Source organism: Coturnix japonica, chromosome 5 (assembly GCF_054131305.1).
Source record: "Coturnix japonica strain WE chromosome 5, WE-NBRP24, whole genome shotgun sequence".
In the NCBI taxonomy this organism is placed as follows: domain Eukaryota; kingdom Metazoa; phylum Chordata; class Aves; order Galliformes; family Phasianidae; genus Coturnix; species Coturnix japonica.
This window is the reverse complement of record NC_140667.1, coordinates 7,772,908-7,794,694: the sequence shown is the minus strand read 5'-3', so window position 1 is coordinate 7,794,694 and position 21,787 is coordinate 7,772,908. Positions and strand designations below refer to the sequence as shown.

Here is a 21,787-nt window from a genome sequence, read left to right as displayed (position 1 = left end):
AAGTGGGCTTTTAATGAAGCTTGAAGTCTCTACCTGAAAGAAAGCTCTGACCCTCATCTATTTATATAAAGATTTAGAGGCAGCATCTTGGATTTCTGTCTCTGTTTCTACATAATTTCATAATCAGGGTATGTTGAATTTCAGGTGTGGTATCATAGAGCCTCTGCTAAGAAACTAATTTCCTAAATGGCTTATCTAGGAGGTGCTGTTCTATTTGTTTTCTTAGGCTTTTTAATGTGATGTGATCAGTGTTGTTTGTGATTCTGTAGGTCTAGCCTTAATGGAAGGAAGGAAAATAGTTTCCCATATTCACATCTTAAAGCCAACCCGAGCAGTGCTATAGAGACCTGTATTAGCAATATGCTGTTCTAACTCAACAGTAATGCTTGTTTGGGGTGAAACTGATGAGTATTAGCTCTTAATAGGATAACAGCTGCACCAAAAGTCATATTCCTTCAGCTCCCATCCCCCTTTATTCCTTCGCCCCGCACTGAGGGAGCCGCCGCTGTCAGGCGCTCTCCGGGGCAGCCTCTCCTCGAGGTCCTTCCTGAGCGGCGTCGCTCTCGCCCTGCGCCGCGCGGCTCCCACGTGTGTTGGGGGCAGCTCCGCGGCCGCTGCTTGTGGAACCGGCGGTATCGGCCGGGACACGGAGTGAGGGGAGAAGGGCCGAGAGCTCGGACGGCAACATGCAGCGCCGCAAGGTGGACAACCGCATCCGGGTGCTGATCGAGAACGGGGTGGCCGAGCGGCAGAGGGGCCTCTTCGTGGTGGTGGGTGACCGCGGCAAGGACCAGGTGAGCAATGAACAGGGACGCCTCCGCTTGATGAGGTGCTCACAGCACATCTATGCTGGCCTTTGGTGTCCGGAAAGCAAATGGGATCCTGGGCTCCATCAGGAGAGGGGTGGTCAGCAGGGACAGGGAGCTGATTGTCCCTCTCTACTCTGCTCTTGTGAGGCCCCATCTGTTGTACTGTGTCCAGGTGTGGAGCCCTCAGTACAAAAAAGATATGGAGATTTTGGAAAGGGTCCAGAGGAGGGACAGGAAGATGATCAGGGGGCTGGAGCACCTCCCCTATGAGGACAGGCTGAGGGAATTGGGTTTGTTCAGCCTGGAGAAGAGAAGGTTGCGGGGTGACCTCATTGCAGCCTTTCAGTACCTGAAGGGAACTTACTCCCAGGAGGGGAGTAAACTCTTGGAAAGGGCTGACAATAGCAGGACACGGGGAAATGGTTTTAAGTTAAAAGAGGGAAGATTTAGGTTGGATGTTAGGGGGAAGTTCTTCACTAGGAGAGTGGTTAGGAACTGGAACAGGCTGCCCAGGGAGGTTGTGGATGCCCCGTCCTTGGAGGTGCTCAAGACCAGGTTGGACGGGGCCCTGGGCAACCTGATCTAGTAAATGTGTATGTTTGGTGGCCCTGCCAGGCAGGGGGGTTGGAACTACGTGATCCTTGAGGTCCCTTCCAACCCAGGTCATTCTGTGTGATTCTGTGTGATGAGGTGCTCACAGCACGTCCATCCTGGCCTTTGGTGTCTACAGGGATGGGGCATCTGCTGTCTCTCTGGGCAACCTGTGCCAGCACCTCACCGCCCTTACTATAAACATATTCTTTTTTTCACCCAGTCTGTTAGTTTGAAACCATTTGCCCTTGTCTTGTCTCAGCAGACCCTGCTGAAATGTATGTTGCTCCTTGTTAGCTTATGAATACAATCATGTGTTGATATTTCTGTGTCTTGGCAGGTGGTTATACTGCACCACATGTTGTCCAAAGCAACTGTCAAGGCCAGGCCGTCCGTCCTGTGGTGTTACAAGAAGGAGCTGGGCTTTAGCAGGTAAAGGGGCCTTTTGCATCTCGTGTTGCAGTAGTACTCTGTGTGAAGGGGAAGCTGTGTGGCTGCTCTGCATAGTACGGGCTGATTTGGTTATCAGGAGGAACAGGTCTTATTTTTGCAGCAGATACAGGATGCTCAGTTTTCCAGAGCTAAGATTTGGCTTCACTGGTATGGTTGGCATCAGTGCTACGTACTTCTGGTTTCCTTATGTAGTTTCAACACTAACCCTGTTGTCCTGGGCCAATTTCTCCCTCACCTTTCTAATCTCAAACAGCCAAAACTTCAGTGCCTCAGTAGTATGCACAACTGGGTACAGATGAGGCATTACAGTTGCTTTCATTTCAAAAAGGGGTTTAAAACGTTAGTTCTTAGATTTGCGATCATACTTGAAGTCCAGGCACAAAGCTGGGAAGGGTTACTTGAAACTGTGTGATTCCAACCAGATGATTTCTTCCAAAAACAGCTGGTTCAGTGTTGTTTGTGCTGCTCTGGGCCAAAGGCACTGGGGAACATACCCTGAGTACAGTGTTTGTAATGCAAGACTTTTCCTTGGAGCCTGAGCTCTGAATTCCATTTAGACTTGAAACTAGGAATGAGAGCAGAGTCTTCTCAAACCATTTCCCAGAAAACCTTACATGGAGTTTTATTCTCCAGCCACCGGAAGAAGAGAATGAGGCAACTGCAGAAGAAGATTAAAAGTGGAACCTTGAACATAAAAGACGATGATCCTTTCGAATTGTTTATAGCAGCCACAAACATTCGCTACTGCTATTACAATGAAACTCATAAGATCCTTGGTAACACTTTTGGCATGTGTGTGCTTCAGGTAAGGAATTCAGCTTTTTATGTAAAGGATGTTGCACTAGTTTTGATTGCTTTGAGTTGAACAGCTGCAGTAATTCTATTTGTTGCTTCTGTTACTTAAGTTTTGATGGCCTTACTTATGAGTTTTGTGTGGGGTCACAGCCTTAGAATTGTAATGGAAAGTTGGTTAATGCAAATGTTAAGTTTAATTCAAACTCTGATAAACGTTTATAGTTCTTCTCTTCTTTTTAGTAGCTGCTATTGCACTTGAGAATTCTAGGCAACTTTAAGGTTTATTTGTTTCATTTCCAAGGATTTTGAAGCCTTGACTCCAAACCTGCTGGCTAGAACTGTAGAAACAGTGGAAGGGGGTGGAATTGTAGTAATTCTGCTGAGAACAATGAACTCACTGAAGCAGCTCTATACAATGACCATGGTAAGTTCAATGCAATGTGTCTGTTTTACATAGGCAGGTACATTTGGTGATGTGAAGTGCTTAGTTTTTGCTTTTGTTATGGGTTGGAGTCTTCTTTCCATTACTTCTGCTGCTGGTTCTTTCATTTAACCTGGAGTGAGGTTTGTGTTTGTGCAGTTACACCAACCCTTGTGCTGACAACAAACATAGCTGTGTTTTCTGGCCCAGTGCTAAGTCAGATGAGCTTCACCATTCCCATGTTTATAATGCCAGTAGGCGAATTAAAGCATTAAATTATTTCTACTTAGCATCTCTGTGCTGCTTTAAATGTCCTGTATGTAGTAGATGTGGCCTTTAAATCAGACAAGAATACGTAAGACTGCACTGAAAAGTCTTGGTGGGAGAAATATGTTTTTAAAGCAGTATTTGGAATATCTGATTATCTCAGCAAACAAAGTCAGAATCCAGTCTGGGATGCAGAGCTGATGGAGAGAGTGAATGTAGTCCACAAGGGTGGAAAATAAATGAGATTGTCCCATGAGGTAATAATGTTTTAAGTGTCACTGCTACTGCTGCTCCTTCTCCAGACTGACTTTTTGTTTCAGGATGTCCACTCTCGATATAGAACAGAGGCACATCAGGACGTGGTAGGACGCTTTAATGAAAGGTATGTCATCGGGCATTCAAAGCATGTGTCAGAAGGGTGCCTAGAGCAACATCATGTGTTCATATCAGGAAAGTATCCTGTAAGTTTGCATGAGAATTAGGGATTCTTTGCTGCTTCTGTGAAGTTTATATGTACTGTCCTGGAATGAATGTTATATCTTGTTGGAGAAACTGTATACAAAATTTTAGCGTTATATTACAAAGGATGTGCAAATTTTCCCAGATTTGTAAAATCTTCTGAGTTCTGTTCTTGAAATGCTACACAGAAACATGTATTCTAGATAAGGAAATTCAGATACTTGGTGCTTACTATACCTACTATAAAACATGAAACTGCTCACTGTGGAGTCTTCTCTGTGGCTTTAGAACTTCCGTTTAAAGGTGATTCCTCTCCTTTTGTTGTATCAATGAAGTTGTTATTGAGTGACTGAGCCCCTGCTGTAGCCATTGGAAAAAATCGTTCTTTTGCATGCAAGGGGTATTTTTGTGGTGTCTGAAATTAGAAGGATGAATAAACCAGGCGCTGACCGCAGTCTTTGCTGGTGGTCAGCATTTGTCACAATTATCTTGAACTTCTATGCAGCCACCTCCCGCTTAAATGCTGGAAGTTGCTTTCTAGTTCTCTTGGTGGATCATCATATGTTAGCAGTTTTCTTTGGAGGCGTGTTCCCCTGTAAGTGGATGTCTGTCCTGCATAGACTATCCTGATAAAAGGCATGTTACCAGTTATGTGAACTTGTCTCATCTTAGTTTTAAGCTGCTGTTGCTGTAAACACTTAGAACAGAGGTTTAATTAATCATCAAGATGCAGTAGTGTTGCTAGTGCTTTTACTGAGTTGCCTTTGCTTGACTGCTCAGGTTCATTCTGTCTCTGGCCTCATGCAAGAATTGCATCGTGATTGATGATCAGCTGAATATCTTGCCCATCTCCAGTCACGTTGCAAACATCACACCTGTTCCACCACAGTCACAGGTCAGTAAGCAATGACAGACACTTCTCACTGGGAGAAACTAGTCTGAGTTGAAAAGCATTAAAAGGCTGAAAAAGAGACGGCTTTCCTTTCACACTGATTGATATCAGATAATGGCATAGACAGATGCCTTTGGAATTTTCAGTGACAATTAGGAAATTCAGAATCTGTTTCTACTTCAAATGGATTTCTTTTGTGTCTGAGCTCATTGATTGGCTTTCAGAATATTTGCATTGGTTAGAAAACTGACCAATTGCTGCTGCTTCCTCTTAAATTACAGTATGTAGATCCCATTATGACAGGTATAATGAAGATTGTAACATTTTGGCTTATCCTGAAGACTGAAAAATGGATTAAATTCTTCAGAAAAAAATTGTCTGTGGTCTCTTCTTTCTATCACTGCCACTATCCCATTACCACACACTGAAAAATACTATGCTTTTTTCTTCCGAGCTTGGGGAATCCAACATACTTGTACATCACTGTTTTGAAAATGCATTAAAATTGAATTGTTAAGTATCTGTCTACACGTTTAAACTTTCCTTTCTTTAGAGAGCTTATTCAACCTGTGGTAACGCTTTCTTTCAGATATCTTTCTTTACCTGATGAAAGATATCCCAGGATGTCACAAAAGTGTAATTGTGCTGAGGTGTCCCGTACTAATCCTGTTATGGAAAATTCTGTGTTTATAGGAAGATAGTCTCCGGCCACAAGACTTGGAGCTGAAAGAGCTGAAGGAGAGCCTGCAGGATACACAGCCTGTAGGAGTTCTGGTGGATGGCTGTAAAACCTTGGATCAGGTTGGTGTAGTACTTAAATGCAAGGTCCCGTGTGCTTGACAGATCACTGTAGGAGCAGGTATTTGTGTCTCATCTCTCAAGTAACCAAGTCTGAAAGCATGAACGTCGATGGAAGCTGTCTTAGAGTTCTTGAAAAATTGTTTGGACAGAATAGCTCAAAGGCTATAGTGGTGACTTTCTGTATGAGGATGAGAATAAATGAGAGGGCTAAAATGGAGACAGGAAGCTGATCTGGAGAAGTCAGCGTTTAAAAAGTTGCTGATAGCTCAAGGGTTTGTAATAAGCAGGAAATAAATGTTAACAGTCTGTATTAATGTACTCTCATAACTGCTTCCCTGACACTTTTTCTTAGTCCCGTTTGAGAATCACTGACTAGTGTAAAGGAAGGCAGCATTGTAAGTTCTTTCCTGTTTCAGAATAGACACTGAGAAGTTGCTGTTCAGCACAGAGTTTCCGAGACTTGTGCACTGCTTTAAGGCTTTTTCATAGTTGGCCTTCTCACTGTCCGGATACGTTCATATTCCTCTGATAACTCCCTAGCAGTGTACCTCTTCCTGTCTTTCTGAATGTATTTTGTGGTCATTGGCTTGGGAGTAGTAATTGAGCTGTGATGATTGTTCATGTGTGTTTTAGCCTGACCAAATTCAAGAACTCAATGGGTCAAGAAGTTTCTGTGGTACCATTTGTCCGGGCTTTAACGTTCAGCCTTCTCATCTTGTTTTAATTCTCCTCCTTCCCTAAGGAAAATCCATGTGGCAGTAGCAGTAGGTCTGAGTAATGCTGAAAACAATTTAATCAAAGTGAATTGTGGTTGTACTTTTCTGATCATCAGGCAAAAGCAGTTCTGAAATTTATTGAAGCCATTTCTGAGAAGACCCTGAGGAGCACTGTGGCATTAACAGCAGCCAGGGGACGTGGGAAATCTGCTGCTTTGGGACTGGCTATTGCTGGAGCAGTAGCTTTTGGGTGAGAAAGGTCCCCCGTGTCCCAAGTATTATTTGCATACATGAAATTAAAAAAAAACATGTGATAAGGTTTAATATATTTACAGTTTCCAGTTCTACATACTTCCCTTCTGTTGTTCTTATATTTTTTTAGTTGCTGTGTAAACTGATATGCAAGTTTGTTTTGTTTTATAGTAATCAGAAATCTTCAGTCTTTCAAAATTTATCACACAGTAAATAGTGAGATAAGTATATAAAAGAATCTGCTGTTATTAAGTAGGAAAGAAATCTGGTTATTAAGTAAAATTAACCTCTCCTATTAAAATAAATCCTTTGTGTGTAAATTTGGTAGAAAAAGAGTTAAATTCTTGTTTCATTTTTCTCTGCAGTTACTCCAATATTTTTGTCACATCTCCAAGTCCTGATAACCTTCACACTCTCTTTGAGTTCATATTTAAAGGCTTTGATGCACTGCAGTATCAGGTAAGAAGGGCACGCAGTTTTACAACGCTTTCTTAGAGTCCCTGTTAGGGGACTTGCATCTCATCTCCATTGTCTGTTGTGTATATTGGCTATCAGCTTTTGCCCCCACCAGCCTGTTTAATAATGCTCTGTGAAAGCGAATCATAGTGTGATTACATTTACCTGTATTTATAGGTTGGGAAATTTGGTTCCTTCCTGTGTAAAAATAGTTCTTAACAGGTCTTCTCAGTTCTTGGGCTCCTGAAGGTTTTGTTATGAGATTTTTCAACTGTAATCTGAAATACCAGGCCACACGTAGCAAACGTGTTTTGATGGTAATGATGAACAGTAGTTTTCTAAGCTCTTGGCCTTTTCATATGATTTTACAATGTTTTCTTTTAGGAACACCTTGATTATGAGATTATTCAGTCTTTAAACCCAGAGTTTAACAAAGCTGTTGTTAGAGTGAATGTGTTCAAGGAGCACCGACAGACCATTCAGGTAGCTGGCCTTTGCACACTGGCCTTTCTGTCTTTTTGTTCATAACTGTTGGCTTTATTGATTGGTGTAGTTGTTTGTTTTATGTAACGTGTAACTATCCTGGATAATTGTGCTTTGAAGCAGACCCTGAATCTGGTGTGACTTTCACAAAATATTTTAGATCATTGAGGTATTTTGGTGATCTGTGCAGATAAATGCGTGTGGAAATGTTTAAAACAATATATGTGATTGATGCTCCCCTTTTTAGGGTAACATGAACTCTTCCCTGTGGGTTCTCTTCATTCATGAGGAATAGGGATAACAAACAGATTGTGAGATCTCAAGCTTTGCCATCTCTGATAATTCCCAATGTTGCTGATGGTGTCTTCTCATTCCTTGCAGTACATACACCCAGCTGATTCTGTGAAACTGGGTCAGGCTGAACTTGTGGTGATTGATGAAGCTGCTGCCATTCCTCTCCCTCTGGTGAAAAAACTGCTAGGTCCTTACCTTGTGTTCATGGCTTCTACAATCAATGGGTAAGACTTACGCATCACCGGTCTACCTGGGAAAGCAGTTTTGTGACTACTAATGGACCGTTTCTTGCCTACTGTGTTTCTTTTTGTACTCTACGCTATCATAATTGGGTCTTGCTGATTTTTGATCATGTGGAACTGTTCTTAAGAATAACAAAGAGTCAGCACTAACACTTGCTGCTTTCCTTTTGGTTCCACTGCATGTTCATTGAGTATTTTCCTTATGCCTCTTCTGTTCTGCTAAAAGGAGCATATGAATGATATTACACAGTCTGTTAGGAGAGGAGTGAAGACTTCTTTCCAGTATGATGAGACTAAAAATGTATGGGGTAGGTTGCTCTGTCCTACATGTGGAACAGTAACAAAACACAGCAATTCTCATAGATGGATGAAGCCATTACAGGCCTGAGAATGGCACATAATTCTGCATATCAGCATAGTTCTGTGTTGGAGCTTTTTCATTGCTCAGAATTGCCATTTGGTCATTTGCTACAGACTTTTGTCTTCTGTTTGCAGGTATGAGGGTACTGGTCGATCACTGTCTTTGAAGCTAATTCAGCAGCTCCGGCAACAGAGTGCACAAGCCCAAGTCTCCATGACAGCCGAGAACAAATCTACAGCTACAGCCAAACTTGCCTCAGGTACTTCATTGATTTCTGGACCACACTGTACAGCCCCGATGTCTGGTGTCACTGCTCAACAAGCCCTGTGGGTGTCCCATTTGTCCATGTACTGTGCAGCTGTAGGAAGGTAGAGGTATGGGAAAATGAGGGAGCTCTTCTCATATCTTTTTTCCCTCAAGATTCTCAGATGTCAAGGCATTTAGGGGATCAAAGCTATGCAAGTAGTGATCATCGTACCTTCCTCCTGATGTTATATGAAGAAGCAGGCTGTGAAGGCTCCAGCTGGAGCAGTTACTTTTGAAGTGGTTTCTCTACTGTTCAGATTTGGGTGTGTTTCTAATCTCTGTCTTGCAGCTCGTACGTTGCATGAGGTGTCCCTCCATGAGTCAATCAGGTATGCACCTGGAGATCCAGTTGAAAAGTGGCTGAATGATCTGCTGTGTTTGGACTGTCTCAACATCACCAGAATTATCTCCGGTTGCCCACTGCCTGAGGCCTGTGACCTGTATCCTTACTCAAGTGATGTGCTCTGGTAAAATATATTGCTTTTGGGTGATGCAGGCTTTCACAAGCTGACGTATAGTGAATTCTCAAGCTAACATAATAACCTTAGAGCATGATCTTTTGGCAGAAGTAAACTAAGACCACGTTTCTGGAGTTGAGCTCTTATCACTGCCTGATAAGATGCCTGTGATACCAGGACATTACTAAACTTCATTATTATTGCAGTGACTAAGGAAGGGCTGAGCAGAAGGAAATTCTGGTTAGAGTTATGCTGCATTAAGCTTTACAGATTAAAGGAGTGAAAGGTATGAATGATACCCAGTCATTAATTCACTTGTGTAGATAAAGCTGTAGACTCCTAATTGCTTAAGCCAGCACATATCCTGAGGCTGAATGGAAAATTTAACTGTAAAACCAAAAAGGAGGTGTTTTTTTATCCCTGTTTTCCAGGGAGTTTAATTCCTTAACCCTGCGTTTAGATATTATGTAAATAGAGACACGCTCTTTTGTTACCACAGAGCATCAGAAGTTTTTCTGCAGAGACTGATGGCCCTCTATGTGGCTTCGCACTACAAGGTAAAGGTCACGCCGCTCCTGTTAAAATTTCAGCTAGGAATTGTGTGGAGGGAGCACTGCTTGTTTCAGGAAATCTAATTGAATTGGTGTTCAACGTCTCAAAAGAGATGTTGTTTGGTAGCATAACAGCCACAAGCTGCCCTGTTAGGAGATTCAACTGTCAATATCATAGAATCATAGAATTAGCCAGGTTGGAAAAGACCTCGAAGATCATCAAGTTCAACCACAGCCTAACCATAGTACCCTAACTCTAACAAAATCATATCTCTGAGCAATACTGTTCTAGTTCCAACTTTCTTAATAGCCCTAAATTCAGACAGTGGAGGATTGTTTAGAGCTCTTCTTGTGAAATAACATTTAAGCTTTCTGATCCATATTTACCTTCTAGAACTCTCCCAATGACCTCCAGATGTTATCTGATGCACCTGCCCATCATCTTTTTTGCCTTTTGCCTCCTGTTCCACCTACCCAGAATTCGTTACCAGAAGTACTTGCTGTTGTTCAGGTGAGTGCATCCTGTATCTGTGAACTGTTGTGTAATGAAGCAGGGATAATACACAGTGAGGAAGCAGTGTACTGTCCAGGAGTAGAAGGTAGCTTCAGGCTGTGTTTTTAAGGACCACAACAGTGTATTAAGGCTGTTTGGGGTTGTTGTTGGTTTTCTTTACTTTGTTTTGTTAACGCTAATTGCTACATGAGTACATTGTGATGCTGTAAAATGTGTTTGTGCTGAGAAGCCTTTTGAGAAGCTCAGCTGCTGGCTCAATAAATGATCATCCTGCTGTTCCGAACGCCTGCCAAGACGAGCTGATTCACTGGTTCATTATGTGTCTGGCATTCCTTTTACTCGCAATAGAACTGCAAAAATACAAATTCCTCAGACAGAGATGCCCACAATTGTAGAAACACTTGTCCTTGACTGTACCTGACACGATGCTTCCTTCTTTCCTTGAGAACACAGATTATTATTTATTAGTGTTCAGTGCAGCTAGTTAAATTGACTGTATCTTAAATGAAAAAAAAAAAGGCCCATTTACATGAGAGATATGTGATACTTAAAGAGAAATACTGGGAGATGAGATTTAATGTTTGCTGTTGGCAGACTACAGAAAATACATAGAGCACATCCTGTGCTTTAATCTCTTTTGGCTTCTTTTGTACCATACTGTCATGCCTGCTCACTAGTGTGCTTTTTGAGACTGTTGTAGGGACAGAGCGTGTTCAGTGGCACATATGTTAGCTCACCATGTTGCAGGATAGGCATCAGGTGACATGTCAGTTCTGCATAGTGAACTCATCAGCTGAGGACAGGTTTTGGTATTTTCTGGTGGTATGACTGCGAGGGAAAAACTTTCTCCATTCATGGCCTTTTACCTTTCCTGACAGGTGTGCATGGAAGGAGAGATCTCTCGACAGTCTATCATGAACAGCCTTTCTAGGGGAAAGAAAGCTTCTGGTGATCTTATTCCCTGGACCATTTCAGAGCAGGTAAATAATTTGGCTGTGTATTCGTACTATTGATGCCTTTCAGCACTATTGCTTGTTTCCAAAGTATCCTGAGTAATTCACATTGACTTTTGTCTCTTATGCAGTTCCAGGATCCAGACTTTGGGGCCCTGTCTGGTGGGCGTGTTGTTCGCATTGCAGTTCATCCAGATTATCAGGGGGTAAAGTATTTTGAAACCCAGCTATTAGTAGTCAGCAGAGGTACTACCAGTCAGCCAGACCAGAGCTTTGTCTGGCCCAGTATGCAGAGTAGATCCAATGATGCTTATTGTTAATGTAACAAATGTTCACACTGGTGTTTGATATTTTCAGAACACCAGAGGTATGCAGTGACAGTTATTGTTCTGTCCTGCACTCCTGACTGGGCTCTTGTTATTTTGGTCATCCAGATGGTTCTGTGGTATTATTACTCATGGAGTTCTTATGTTGTAATCAAAGTAAGTTTTTGCAGTGGCTGAGTAATTTTTAAACTTAGATTGTTATTGGATTTGTAAGGGGAAAATGTTGTTCAGCTTTAGAAAATAGATCTCTATTTTTGCTTATAGTGTATTCTTCCTATTTCACAGATGGGCTATGGCAGCCGAGCTCTGAATTTACTGCAGATGTACTATGAAGGCAAATTCCCATGCTTGGAAGAAAAACCAGTTCAAAAGCCAAAAGAAATTGCAACTGTAAGCAGTGAGGTATGGAACTCAGTGCATTTACCATATTTCCCATTGTGCTAAGCTATCTACTTCTCACTGTAAGACTCAGTATTGATTTCTCTAAGTAAATACAAAATATTCCTATTTATCTTTTATGCAGAATGAAGGATTTAATTAGCAGATTGCCCTGAGCAATGCTGTTAACTCATTTCCACTTTCTCTTTCAGACTGTTAGTCTGTTAGAAGAAGTTGTGACACCTCGGAAAGACTTGCCACCTTTACTTCTCAAACTGAGTGAGAGACAAGCTGAGAGTCTGGATTACCTTGGGGTATCATATGGCCTAACACCAAGATTACTTAAGTAAGATCTTGTTTTGTTTACTAGGTACACCCAGTGTAAAAGTATAACTACGGAGATCATAGAACATCTATAATTTGTGAACAATATAAATATAGATGCAAATATTTTACCTCTCAGGCATTCTTTTCCTTTCTCTGTGCTTCCACTGATTTCAAAATCTGGGCAGTTCCAAGCCTCCTGCAAGACCTTTTCTTGTGCAGTGTAGCTGAACCTAATCACTTAGTGCGTCCTCCAGAGTAGTTTTTCCTCAAACTCATTGTGAAGGAAAATCCATTTTCTTCTCCATCAGGTCAGGAACTGCTCATTTTTTCTAAGCTCAAACAGTGAAAACAACCTGTAATAAGAAGGGATGAGTTAAATGCTCCTTCTTGTGACCTCTAGAAACACAAGCTGCTGCTAACTTCCAAGTTACCTGTTTGTTTAAATTTCTTAATGTAAATACATTTCAACAGAAATTTCTGCTGTTTCTCATTTTTCTCACCAAGAGGAACTGAGTTACTGCAGCAAGAAATAATTGAGAAATTTTACTAGAATTTGCTCTCTGTGTCATAGTTTTATATAAGAAGTTAAACTTTAATAAATTGTAACTTAAAGAAAATATTGCGCAATACTGTAACACATTTACATTTCTGAGACTCTGTATGGAAAGTTGTGAATTCATAGTTTAGGAGACAACTTCAAAACTGTGTAGAATTCTTCCTGTTACTAATCTAACAGCAAAGTAGTAGTTTACCACCTGAAACTTTGGTTCTGTGCTGGCCTATCCCCTTTTACAGAGGATCGTCTCACAAAAGATGAGACTGAGTCTGACAGAAGACCCAGGGAGGCGTGTTTGTGACAGGCCCAATCAGTGCTGTTAGACAGCTGTGTGCCATTGAGCATTTCAGATACAGAGACTGTAGCTGGCTTTGTTCCATGACAAGCACACTGCAGTCTTCATACCAAAATATGAGGGTGACTTATTTGGTGGAATAGAGCATCCAAACTGAACAGTTCTGAAAAAAGTCTTAATCTCTGTGAATTAAAAGGAAATGGTTCATCATTATTGAGCAATTCCTTTCAGGACAGGAGGAAGGATAAAGCGTTTACTGCTTTTTGAATTGTTTGACTGTTAGGTGTGGTGGGAATAGGTAAAGCAAAGAGGAATAATGGCATAGAGTTGCTGGGGTGCTCATGTAAGGCTTGCTACTGAAATTTGCAACAACCTGCATGGCTGACAAGTAGTCATCCTTTAGGCTGTGGAGGCGGATTGCCAGTGACAGTTGTTCTGGGGCCTGACTTTCTTTTGTCTGAGGCACCATATGTTTCACCTCAGCAGGACTTTTACGCTAGTATTCCTTTTCATGGGCAAAATGAAATTAGTATCAGTTCACAGCCAAGATGCAGGAGAGGAGGATGGAAAGGGATATCAGCAGGATTTCTCAAGTCTGTCTGGGGCTCTGTCTGGTCTCTAGGCGATTATTGAAGAGGAGTGGAGTCTCTGAAGTGAATTATAAATCCTTCACAGTTTCCCCAGGAGATCCTTTTGGTATTTTCCGTCGGTGTTAATTTTTATTATTTATTTGGCTGGGTAGTGCCTACCTTCCAACAGTTGTTGTTGTATAGTAAATAGATTTTATTTAACTACAAGTATTACTGCAAAATCAACAGCTCCATATTTCTCAGTGTGCTTTCTCTTGTCATTTTCCCTAGGTTTTGGAAACGTGCTGGATTTGTGCCAGTTTACCTGAGGCAGACACCAGTAAGTAGGATACTGTTTCTGAATGAAATCCAGCCCTGTTAAAATCACTGGGTGTATTTCCATTGGTTTCTGTGAGATCTCATTTAGGCAAAAACATTTTCCAAGGCTACATTTGCAGTTTGTTTTATTTTCCTTTTGGCCTAATTGTTTACTAAAGGAATCAAGTATTAGGGTTGTGAATGTGGAATTCTAAGTACTTTGCACTTAAAGAAATAGAGCAAAGGTGCAGGTGGTCAGGGTTATTGCTGTAGTCAGGGGTAAAATAATCAAGTTGTTCTTGAACTGACTGCCATCATTTTTCTAGGTATTTACCCCAAGTAGCTGTAGTGATTATTGTACTTTTGGAGAGAACAATTTGCTTGTCTCATATCATTGCATTTTGCTTGAGTTTTTCTGGCTCTTGTGCTGTACGTTGTATTTGCAACATTAGTTGAATATCTCAAGGAGCCAAAATCCTTCAGCATGGGGGTTTACCAAATTGCAGAAGTTAATCGTTTTGTGGTGGTCGTCAGTAGCAAAGGATATTTGAGTTGTTGATTTAGAAGACCACTGCCTTCTTTAGTTTAGCATAGAATGCAAACAGTTGATGCTGATGATGAAAATGCATCTTCATTATTAGAATGATCTGACCGGTGAGCATTCGTGCATCATGATGAAGATGCTGAATGAAGAGGATGCTGAACAGGAACCTTGGCTTACTGCCTTCTGGAAAGGTAACTGAACTAAAACTAGGAAAAAATGCTGCAAACTTTATTCTGGTTCACAGGACTAATTTATTTTTTCATCTTGTTGTATAGATTTTAGGAGGCGGTTCCTTTCTCTGCTCTCCTACCAGTTCAGCACATTCTCTCCCTCGCTTGCACTGAATATCCTACAGAACAAAAATATCAAGCAGCAGTCACAACCCCGTGAGTATCCACGCTCAGTATATTTATCTAGATCACAGTTTAAAGTCTTTGTATAGGTTTGTCAGAGTTCTCAAATCTGTGCATTATATGAAGTCTCTTGTGAAGTGCTATGTGTTGCTTTTAGTCATTTTCTGTGTCTAATATAACGCTTGCATTTTTGATTAAAACCTACTGGTCTGTTTTGACAGTTGCAATGCTGTTGAATAAGCAAGCCAGTCTGAGCAGCAGTGGTATTCCTAGTGTCTTGCCTTCTGCAAGTATATTGGGGTAGCAGTTGGACTTCAGTCAATGATGTCTAAAAGGAATTTGTTAAATACTGAGATCCTGGACAGCTTCGAGGAACAGTCTTGATACTGATGTTTCTTTATTGTTCAGCCATCAGCCGTGCTGAATTAGAATCTGCTTTCATCCCATATGACCTGAAGAGATTAGAGATGTACTCTCGCAACATGGTGGACTATCATCTTATCATGGACATGGTACCTACCATTGCCAGGATGTTTTTTCTCAACCAGTTGGGTGATATCTCTCTCTCTGCAGCACAGTCGGTACGTTTCACTGTGAGAACAAGCCAAATTTCACCTCTTTTCACTTCCCCTCTTTTCACTTCCCTGCTGTCTTGTAATTTTGGAGTGGTTTCCCATTTCATGGCATTTTTGAAAAGCCTTTGCTTTAGGTGATTGCTGCTTCTGTGATCCTTTTCATGATTTGTTCTGCTTATCATGTTATTCTACTTTTAGTTTTTGCTTTGAATAAAATCAGTAGAGGATCATATTCTGTTGTATGTTCAGTGAAGCATTCCATTCATTTGTAATACTGTGTGAACTATGGCTGAAAAAAGCCTTAAAGTCTTGTTTCCTGAGCCTATGCCTCATCTATGTAGTCATCAGTATTAAGTATGGAATGATGCCTGCTGACTACAGAGTAATTTAGAGGTTTCACTGCATCTGAGCAAGGCTTCAGCATGTACTAGAGAAGCCTGATATTGTCAGAGTAGAGTGAGGACTTGGTAAAATGCAGGGGGTTAAAGGATACTGTTGATATGCTAGTGTTTGCTCTAAAAGCCTCTGCAACTGAAATATATGCCGTTTCTTCAGGCCCTTCTTCTAGGGATTGGCCTACAGCATAAATCTCTAGACCAGCTGGAAAAGGAGGTGGAGCTGCCTAGCAGTCAATTGATGGGTCTCTTCAACAGAATCATCCGCAAAGTAGTCCAGGTAATTGCATCATGACAAGGTTTGTCTTGGTAGTATCAGACCAAGGAGTAATTCCAGTAGCGAGTGTGATGCCAGTCGAAGGCTGAATTAGAACTGTGTATTTTTAATATGGCCACAAAAAATGATGGTTAACTTATTTTGTGAGAATGGAAAATCCTTGTGGAAATGGCGGTATTTATGCCATTTATTTGTACTTTGTTTTCCCAAGTGAGAGTGCTTGATATGTTTTTAAATAGCGAAGTGCTCATAACAAAATGCTGAGCGTGCAGCCTGTGATGCCAGCTGAGCTTGAGCCATTTGTTTCTGGTGGTTCACTGCATTGGTGGTATCACAACAAAAATCAAATGTGAGACTTCCCCAGTATCATTTAGAGATGGACTTGAACTCCAGTGAAATCACTATAGAAACTTTGGGTCTGTCTTTCTTTTTCCCTAGTGTGTTAATACAGAGTATTGTTAACTGTCAGCTTTCTGAGCTTGTGCTATTGACAGTGTTAACTAACTGTTCTTAGTTTTTATACTTTTTAATGAAAGCTATTATGTAATTTTTTCTTAAGAAAGCAACCTTGAGCTTCTTATTTCAGTATGACTGAATGTATGCATCAGAAATAAACAACTGCCTGAAATATTTGCGCAGTTAGAAGAGTTTTTGCTTTGGGGACAACCAGCATTTCTTATTTATTTTAAAGCAGCAATGTAGAAGATACAGTGTTTTACATGTGCGGGCTTACTTCATTTTTCAGTTGTTCAACACCGTCCAGGAAAAGGCTGTGGAAGAACAGATGGTAGCAACGAAGGACATTGTAATGGAGCCAACAATTAAATCTTTAAATGATGATTTGGTAATTATGAGTTTTCTTCCTAGTACACACATAAACACTCTTCATGGTGCTCTCTCAAGCATAGAAACCTTGCAATCAAAATGTTCTTGGATCAGAAATATTCCATGTCATGTCTGTTAGTTTTTGGTAGTTATAGAGCTAGCCAGCTTTACATTGCATTCTTAGTCATGCTTTTCTAATCAGCCATACAGATTTTCATAGAACGTACAGAGGTGTTCTTGGAGTGATGTATTACAACTATACGTATAGCCATTAAATATAACCATTAAATAAAAATGAAAGTGCGTAAAAGATAAAAATTACAAGACCATGTGATATTTGTTTTATGAGATGTTCTTCCTTTTGAACGGGAAAAGAGTTTTGCTTGTATTGCATGGTTAGTAGTAATACATCTGTATTACACGTAGTAATACATCTGTTTTCTGTCCTGTTGTAGGAAGAAGCTGCAAAGGAATTCCAAGAAAAGCACAAGCAAGAAGTGGGGAAGCTGAAGGAAATGGACCTTACACAGTAAGAATTTATCTGCATGAGTCTCAGCTCCCAGTTTTTCCCTGCTAGTTATTTGAATGCAGGGTTACCAGCTCTGGCACATCTTGCTGAGACTTATGCGCAAGGCTGTGGTTGTAATATGATTACAAACCATCTATAAATGAGAAAAAGCAATGAGCATCTTTCAGTATTGTCCAGTTTGGATAAGTATATGCCTCTATTCTGATGAAAACTTTGGGTTTTTTGTCCTGATAGACAGTAATTGTTTTCATCTGCTCTCTTGGCTGTTGCTTTGTTTCACACTCAAAACAAAGAATCATAGAATCATCAAGGTTGGAAAAGACCTAAAAGATCATCCAATCCAACCGTTCACCAAATACACCTATTACATAATTTGCAGTAGAAGATAAATTCAGTAGCAGTGCTTATTTGTTCAGGGTCATTCACCTGTATAACTCAGTACATTCATTGTTTTCCTGAAGAATGTGGCACAGGCATTAACTTTACTTTTTGCCAAGCGTGAAGGTACTGATTTCCTTTTCTCTGTCGATGTTTTGCACAAAGAGAAAGAGGTGATAAATTTGCAAACAACAGTTTGATCAACAGTAAGGTCTGTCTGTGGAACTGCTGAACTGAATTATTAAAGGTGGAGCTCATCATTATACTGCTGCACATAGAAGATGTGGAAATGCTGGTTCAATTCCCGGTACCTCTGGCATTAGCTTGAGTGCTTCCGTTCCCCTTTGTCTGTTTATATGGTAACTTATGTTACTCTGGCAAGAACTCATACTGTGTATCCATATGAAGCTCTTGGTCCTGGCTGTGTAGAGAATGTATATTATATGTATATAATTTACCTAGTACTATAACAGGGAGTAATAAAGTAAGCATCCTGAGTGTGGACTCCTTATAATTTGATACAGTAGTTAGTTTCCTCAAATCTGGATATGTGGGTCATGTTGTGTGATGGCCAATTTTTCTGTGTGCATCTGGCTTCAACTCCAGTAAAAATAGTAGCTGGCTAAATTTAGTATTCTAGTATTTAAAAAGGAAAACAAACAAAACAAATAACCCATGCAAAAAAAACCCCAAAAACTATACAAAAACACCCCAAAGCCAACAGAAGAGAACAACCAACGAGAGCTTCCTTCGCTCACTGCTGTGTGCATGGATGCTTTTACAATACTGAGCTGCTTGCTGAACTTCCTTGAAATGTCAGCAGATGTCTCTCTCTGAACCAACAGGAATTCCACCTGCCATTTGGATCATCTCCCTTCTCTCTCTTCTCCTCCTTCCCCCCCTTTTTGTCTCATAAATCCATTGCTCTCTACGGGTATTACAACAGAAAAAGGAAGTCTAATTTGGCTCTAGATCAATCAAGGTTAGATCTCTGAGTCTTTGGTTTTCTTTTTTGAGGGTAGGACAAAAGTGGATGTGATTTGAAATGATTTGTAAGTCGGTCGCAGTAGGGAAACAAAATGATCAGTACTTTTTAATTGAAGTTTTAATTTTGGTTTTTATATCTGATAGTATGACATGCCTGTTTGTCATTTTGGACCCTGTTCACTTTTTCTTCATCCAGAAACAGATTTCTGTTTGTTTCTCTGAGGAAAGAGGGACAGAAATCTATTTTGAACACTTGAATGCAGGTCATAGAAAACTAAAGAAAAGTCCGAGCTGTTTGGTTTGGCTCTGTTCAGTGTTGTTCAGCCGCGTATGAACAAAGCCTAATTTTGTGATGTTTGCAGTACTGTCTTCTGAGAGAAAGAGCTTCATCTGCCACTGGCAAGCTTTGGCTGAACACTAGTATTGGTTGCTATTAACCTATGGACTAGCTTGTTTGCTGACAGAGTCATGGCAAGCTATTGTATCCCGTTGCCTGTCTGGTTTTATATGTATTTCCAAATACTGATTTGGTTGGGTGCGATGCCCTGGCTTTGTTTGAAGTTGAGTACTGTCTGTGTATGAACACAGAATTGCCTATTTGTCCCATTCTACTTAGACCTGAAAATTTTACTTGATTTTCTTGTACCTTTTTTTCACTTAGATACATTATCCAGGGTGATGATGAAGAATGGAATGAGGTGCTCAGCAAAGCAGGACAGAACGCATCCATCGTCAGTGTGAAAAGGTTAGGAAAGTTGAAATACTGTGTAAAGGTCTCTCCTGTCTTTCCTGCTGGCTTTAGTGTAATGGACAGCACTCATTCCGCATCCTTGTCCTGCTGCTGTAGGAGCCTCTAATGTTCCTATTGGAGAAAAATGGGAAATTGGTGGAGGATTCTTTCAAATTTGAGCTTAATCCTGCAAGATGTTGAGTCTGCCTTTCTGCAGTTTGTTCCTTCCTTTTAGTCCATCTTCTTTTACCTTGCACAACATGGAGGCTTTCTTCACCTTGGGGGTTTATAAACTTGCCTGTTTCCCTTGCTTGTTTCTCCTTTCCATGGTGACTGACACCTTAATTAATTGTGGTCTTTCTTGCATTTCTATTTCACCTTTTGTGTGTTCATGTTCTTTTCATGGATGCTGGGAGCTCTGAATTTCTACAAGTCTTACAGTAGTGAGGGAGTCTTATCAATACTTATAAAGACTAGAGTACTTGATCTAGTCAGAATCTAGAGTAAAACTGTGTACTTACATCTACAGCTGTCAGTGATAATAGTTTTTTTTTTAAGGCAGTCTAACTTGCAGATGTCTCGTGTGAATAGCCATTAGGAAACGTGTCTTATTCAAAAGCAGTGACAAAATGTAGCTAAAAATAAAGATCTCTTACGAGATTCAAGTCAGGCTAAGGATTTTGTAGTCTAGAGATTGTACTTTTGTTCATGCTTTCTGCAAAAGACTCTGAGCAACCCATGAAACTGGCATTATTTCTTTCCAGCCACTTTCTTGGGGTTGGCCCAGAAGTCTTGAGGCAAACATTTCTGTGTAGGCTCTCCCCACTTCTCCATAGAACCAAGTGGGCATCTGGCGTACTTTTAACAGATATTTTCTTCCCATTTCCCAGTGAGAAGAAAAGAAAATTAGATGCACTAAGAGGACACAAGCAGCAGAAGAAGTTTAAGAAGACTAAAGATATAAAGCAGAAGCGGAAGAAATGACTCTAAAATGAATCAGTGAACTTGAAATAACGAGTGGTGGGTCTGTACCATTCTCCTTTCAAACCAAAAGACTTTCTTGAGGAGCAGGAGGGTGAGCACTGAAGGGAAGGAAAAGCCTAAGAGGCATTTTAAAAGTGTTTGTATTAAGAGAAGTGCAGTGACACTGCCAGGAGACTGTCTGCGGAGATGTTTTATGAAGTGTGACTGCAGGGCTTGTGTGAAGCACTCTGCAAAACACTGGGATATTATGAGGGGTGCCTTAGGAGCTACAGTTTCCATTCAGACTGACAGATCAATCTCTTAACTTTCCTCCTTCTTAATGGTTGATGTCTATTAAAAAAAGAGTTTGGATAACAAAGCATGAAAACGCATTATCCTTTGGTACACGACTGTGTTGTAGCATTGCTGTACAGCTGGATATATTCAGATACTGGTCGGTAATAAAACCATTCCTTTGTAGCTGTTGGGAGGTGCCACCATGGGAAACACATTTAATTTGGGGCTCGTTACTCTGAGCCCTAACCATATTGTCAGTCCCTGCTCAAAAAATTTCAGAACACTTGGGTTTTGGAACACAACGTTTAGTTTCTGCATACTGTGCTCCTCACACAGCTGTAATAAAAGGCTCTTTTACATTCCCATTTGCTTACAAGGTCTCAGCGTTCCCATTGCTCAGTAACCTACATTTACAAGTTCCCAGACAGGATAAAGTGATTAACAGTTGCGGAAAAGTGTCTTTGACTGTTGTCTGTCTTGCTGTCTGTTCACCAAGTGATGCTACTTGGCTTTGTTGGAAAGTTTTCTGTGAGGGTTGCCAGGAAATCAGCACTATCATTCCAACACCTGATCCCAGCCATCTTTAATAGGGGATAGGTAAGCTCCAGCTCTGCTACCTGCTTGGCAATAAATGTGCATCAGTCTGGAACTAGGATTTCTTGTGACTGCAGACTCCAGAGATTTCAGAACCAGGGCTGACTTCTGATACAGAACTCTCCCTGTTCTGAACCTTGCTGCCGTTGTGCATTGGCTTGATGTTCCAGCATAAAGATTTAGATAAGACTTAACTACAGGCAGTGTGTAGCCATGTGCTATTTACTTGTAGATCTCAGAGCATCTTTTTCCAGAAGATCCTTCAAGAAGAACATTCTTCTTTGTTAACACATTATTTTATTTCTAGGATGATTTTTATAAAAGATATAAATTAAATGTAGGCCTTGTACACAACAGCCTGTGTCTACCTTTGGTTAACAGACTGAAAATCAGCAACAGCACATCACCCACACTGGGGGGCAGCTGAGATCTGCAGCTGCAGCTCTTAAAGGCTTAATGAGGAGCCTGATTATCAGCCAGCTGTGCCCAAGTGGCTG

General features: G+C 40.8%; 1 protein-coding gene across 1 annotated transcript; it reads left to right on the top strand.

Moving 5' to 3' along the window:
* The first annotated feature begins 570 nt into the window (after positions 1-570).
* Positions 571-21,061, top strand: NAT10 (N-acetyltransferase 10). The gene is made up of 28 exons (XM_015863532.3): positions 571-794; positions 1,741-1,832; positions 2,487-2,658; positions 2,950-3,072; positions 3,657-3,718; positions 4,576-4,690; positions 5,381-5,488; positions 6,321-6,454; positions 6,822-6,915; positions 7,297-7,395; positions 7,777-7,913; positions 8,427-8,551; positions 8,888-9,038; positions 9,517-9,613; positions 10,002-10,118; positions 11,000-11,101; positions 11,206-11,280; positions 11,686-11,802; positions 11,991-12,124; positions 13,817-13,865; positions 14,485-14,578; positions 14,663-14,773; positions 15,149-15,321; positions 15,871-15,990; positions 16,733-16,831; positions 17,268-17,341; positions 19,368-19,451; positions 20,327-21,061. Exons 1-28 carry the CDS (start codon positions 687-689, stop codon positions 20,418-20,420), a joined length of 3,060 nt encoding a protein of 1,019 aa, XP_015719018.1. The 5' UTR covers positions 571-686; the 3' UTR covers positions 20,421-21,061.
* The last annotated feature ends 726 nt before the right edge of the window (positions 21,062-21,787 follow it).

What these genes read in the sequence shown, in the direction of transcription:
- NAT10 (XM_015863532.3), top strand. Translation starts at nt 687, where the DNA reads ATGCAGCGCCGCAAGGTGGACAACCGCATCCGGGTGCTGATCGAGAAC. An exon ending in AAGTACTTGCTGTTGTTCAG is followed by an intron (nt 10,119 to 10,999) that starts GTGAGTGCATCC and finishes CTTTCCTGACAG; the next exon opens with GTGTGCATGGAAGGAGAGAT. An exon ending in AAGGAAATGGACCTTACACA is followed by an intron (nt 17,342 to 19,367) that starts GTAAGAATTTAT and finishes TTTTTCACTTAG; the next exon opens with ATACATTATCCAGGGTGATG.